At 34.3% G+C, this 3069-nt stretch overlaps 1 protein-coding gene across 4 annotated transcripts in view; it reads left to right on the top strand.

Annotated features, from left to right (window-relative positions):
- LOC106516185 (voltage-dependent calcium channel subunit alpha-2/delta-3) overlaps positions 1 to 2696 on the top strand; it is a gene marked incomplete in the record, with an annotated part of 35693 nt that extends 32997 nt beyond the window's left edge. For 2 of the 4 annotated variants that reach the window (XM_014006405.1, XM_014006404.1), the window contains 2 exon segments: positions 154 to 236; positions 1832 to 2696. In XM_014006405.1, the coding sequence (XP_013861859.1) occupies positions 154 to 236; positions 1832 to 1924 (176 nt within the window). 4 annotated transcript variants of the gene reach the window in all.
- Between the last annotated feature and the right edge of the window lie 373 nt (positions 2697 to 3069).

Raw genomic sequence — 3069 nt, 5'->3', positions numbered from 1 at the left:
ATGTATAAAATGCTCAATTTTTTAACAAAATTTCCATTGAAAGGTTAATTCAAGTTTGGGATTTTGTCATGTTTAAGTTATAAATCAAAGTGTTTCTTTTTGTCCCAATGTTTTGTGCTTAAATTTCCATTTTCATCCTTGACTCCTTTGAACACAACGAGTCGTTAAAATGTGACAGACTGAAGCTTCAGAAGGACAGAAAAAAGCCAGAATCGTGTCATCCTTTCCACCCTGAGGTGTGTGAATAATCAATGAAAACCTCTTCTCTAAAGCTCAGAGACTAAACAGAAGTAAACTTATCATTTTAATGATCTGGTTTTTGTTTCACAACTTTGTGTAAAAAAAAAAGCTTGAGTTTAAAAAAATGTTCTGGATTTGTCTTCAAATTTTAGAAACAACAATAAAAATGACAAAAGTTATTTTGACATGCGGTTCCATGGAAAGTTTAGGAAACAATATCTTACCTGTTGCAGATCATTTTTAAACAAACTCAATTTAGAGCAAAAGTGTCCAGTCCTGGTCCTTAAGGGCCACTATATCATATTTTATCCGTTTCTCTGCTCCAACACCTAATTCAGTCACTGCATTACATCTTCAAGTTCTATAGAAGCCTGTTAATCACCCATTCATTCATGTCAGGTGTGTTGGAGCAGAGAAACCTCTAAAACCTGCAGGTTAGCGGCCCTCGAGGACCAGGATTTGACACGTCTGGTTTGATGTCAAAGTGTTTAAATCTGACTGCAGAAGAACAAGTTGGAGTCTTAAATCAAATGCAAATGTTTTTAGGAAATTTACCACCACATCTGTTTTGCATTTTTGCAGTTCTTTTCATCAGATTCTATTGTTATTTGCAAACACAAGCAGCTGCAGCTGCAGGCTGTAGCACCTTTTTTATTGTTTTTTTATTCTTCTTATTATTATTATAAACACCATAGTGTGTCACATTGTTGATACAATATGATGGATTTTTTTTCCTCATCTTCCCTTATGTGGTTTTTAGTTTTTCTGTTGTTAAAGGCAGCGCAACTGTGTTTGCTGCATGACCCGTTTCACCTGTTCCCCTATGTTTGTCATGTATGTCCTCTTGAATGGATGTTTCTTAACTGCCTCCTCCTCCTTTCCTGAATGTACAGCACTTTTTTAATGTACAGCACCTTGTGAATTTATTTTTGTGAAAGGCGCTATGTAAAAAAAACTTTACTTTACTTTACTTTACTTTACTTTACTTTACTTTACTTTACTTTACTCTGGTAGGAATACATTAATGGTTTTGCCTCAGTACACTGCAAAAAAGTGTCCATCTAACCGTATCCAGCCAAGAAGTATTTTTGATCTTGTTTTGAGACTGATATACTAAGCAAGAGGTTAGATTATTAATCTTTCAGCCTGGAAATGTTTCCTTATTTCAAGAAATCTTACCAAGTGCAATTGTCTTACTGCAATGGCAATTATTCTCTTAATTTGATCAGGTTTAGACTATAATCTAGAATTATTTAACTTATTACATGGCTATTTTTTTCAGTGTAGTTACGTGATGTGGAACTGATGGCAATTTAAAGGAAACGTTTGTATAAACATGACTGGGATTGTTTTAAAATAACAGCAGTCCACTTTGATTTGCCACTGGTTCATCAGTCAGACAGAAATTAACTCTGAGAGCTATCTGCAGCAGGTAAGATAATAATTGTTAATATGTCTGCAGTCAACCATATTCCAACAAAACTTAACTAATGCTTTAACCTATCCCAAGTCCAACACATTTCCTGAAAAGCAACAGTATTTCAAAGTGTTTAATAACAGGTTTAAATCTAAAACTCTATGTCCCATGCAGGAAAATGCCATGGAATGTGGCTCAGCCTCTCGTCTCTCCAATTGTCTGGCGATAAACCTGCTGTCTCTGGTAGCAGCAAGCATCAGCAGGTGACCCTGAGCTGCAGAACGTGCCGTCAGTAAGAACTGACCCAACAAGAAGGCGCTTAGAAACACATAGAGATCATGACTGAACAGAACTGACTTTGTTCACCTCTGCAGCCGGCATTATTCTATACGACAAAGTCTTTTCCAGTAGCACCGAGACGCACATCTATTAACGCAGAAAACACTAAATAGTGAGAGAATAAGCCGAGTGCTTGGTGACTTTGCAGATCTGTAGACTGAGAGTTTGTCCTGTCGTTCTTAAATGTGCGCTGAATTTATTTAAAGGGAAAAATGCCAAATGAGTGAAGAGCTTTCTTGTCTAAATCTAAACATGTTCACTGTGTAAAGGACGATATTAAAACTAAATGTTCGGATTTTGTTTGTGAGAGAATAATAAAAGAATGTAAAAAAGCACTGTGAGCTATGAAAAGAATAAGGAGAAGCCTATTATTTTGGCAGTACATCTGAAAAAACATACTGCTGTGCATTTGTGGTTTTGTTTGTCTAAATGTCTTTTTGTTAGATTTATAACTAAAACCATTTTGTGTCACAGAGAATAGAGAAAAAAAATGTTTATACTGAGGGTGATTTATTCTGCCAGTTCCTCCTGGTTTAAAAGATGTTTAAGAAAAGCTATATGCATGATGAAGATGCAACTGTGTGTTTAAAGAATGTTACATCGGTGTATTCAGCCATTTGTCAAAAAGTTCATATAATCTTCAACACGTGTCTAAGAAAGCCGATGAATAAACCGGAAGAAATATTTTCCTTCATTTGCACCCTGTGGTGTTTTTTCCTTGTGTATTTGTGTTTATGTTGAGATGCTAAATGGAACAAGAATTTGAAAATGGTCTTTAAAGCATTATAAATAAAGTATATAAGTATGACGCAGCAGAGAGATTGTAGATAAGAACAATTTAAATATTTTGGTAATGCTAAAAATAATACAAGTACAAATAAATATAAACTGATGTGTATTTTAGGTAGAATTTAAATTTTGAACACAAATAGTAAAAACAGAATTTAACAATAAAACAAGCATTCATGCATTACAGATCATGTAAATTAAATATAATAAAAAGGTTTAAACATCTAAAAATTTAGTTACTGTAAAAAAATAACGTAACGATTTTTCTCAGCCTCTGGAGGTTT

The sequence above is a fragment of the Austrofundulus limnaeus genome, unplaced genomic scaffold (assembly GCF_001266775.1).
Source record: "Austrofundulus limnaeus strain Quisiro unplaced genomic scaffold, Austrofundulus_limnaeus-1.0 Scaffold35, whole genome shotgun sequence".
In the NCBI taxonomy this organism is placed as follows: Eukaryota; Metazoa; Chordata; class Actinopteri; order Cyprinodontiformes; family Rivulidae; genus Austrofundulus; species Austrofundulus limnaeus.
This window is presented reverse-complemented; position numbering and strand designations above follow the sequence as displayed.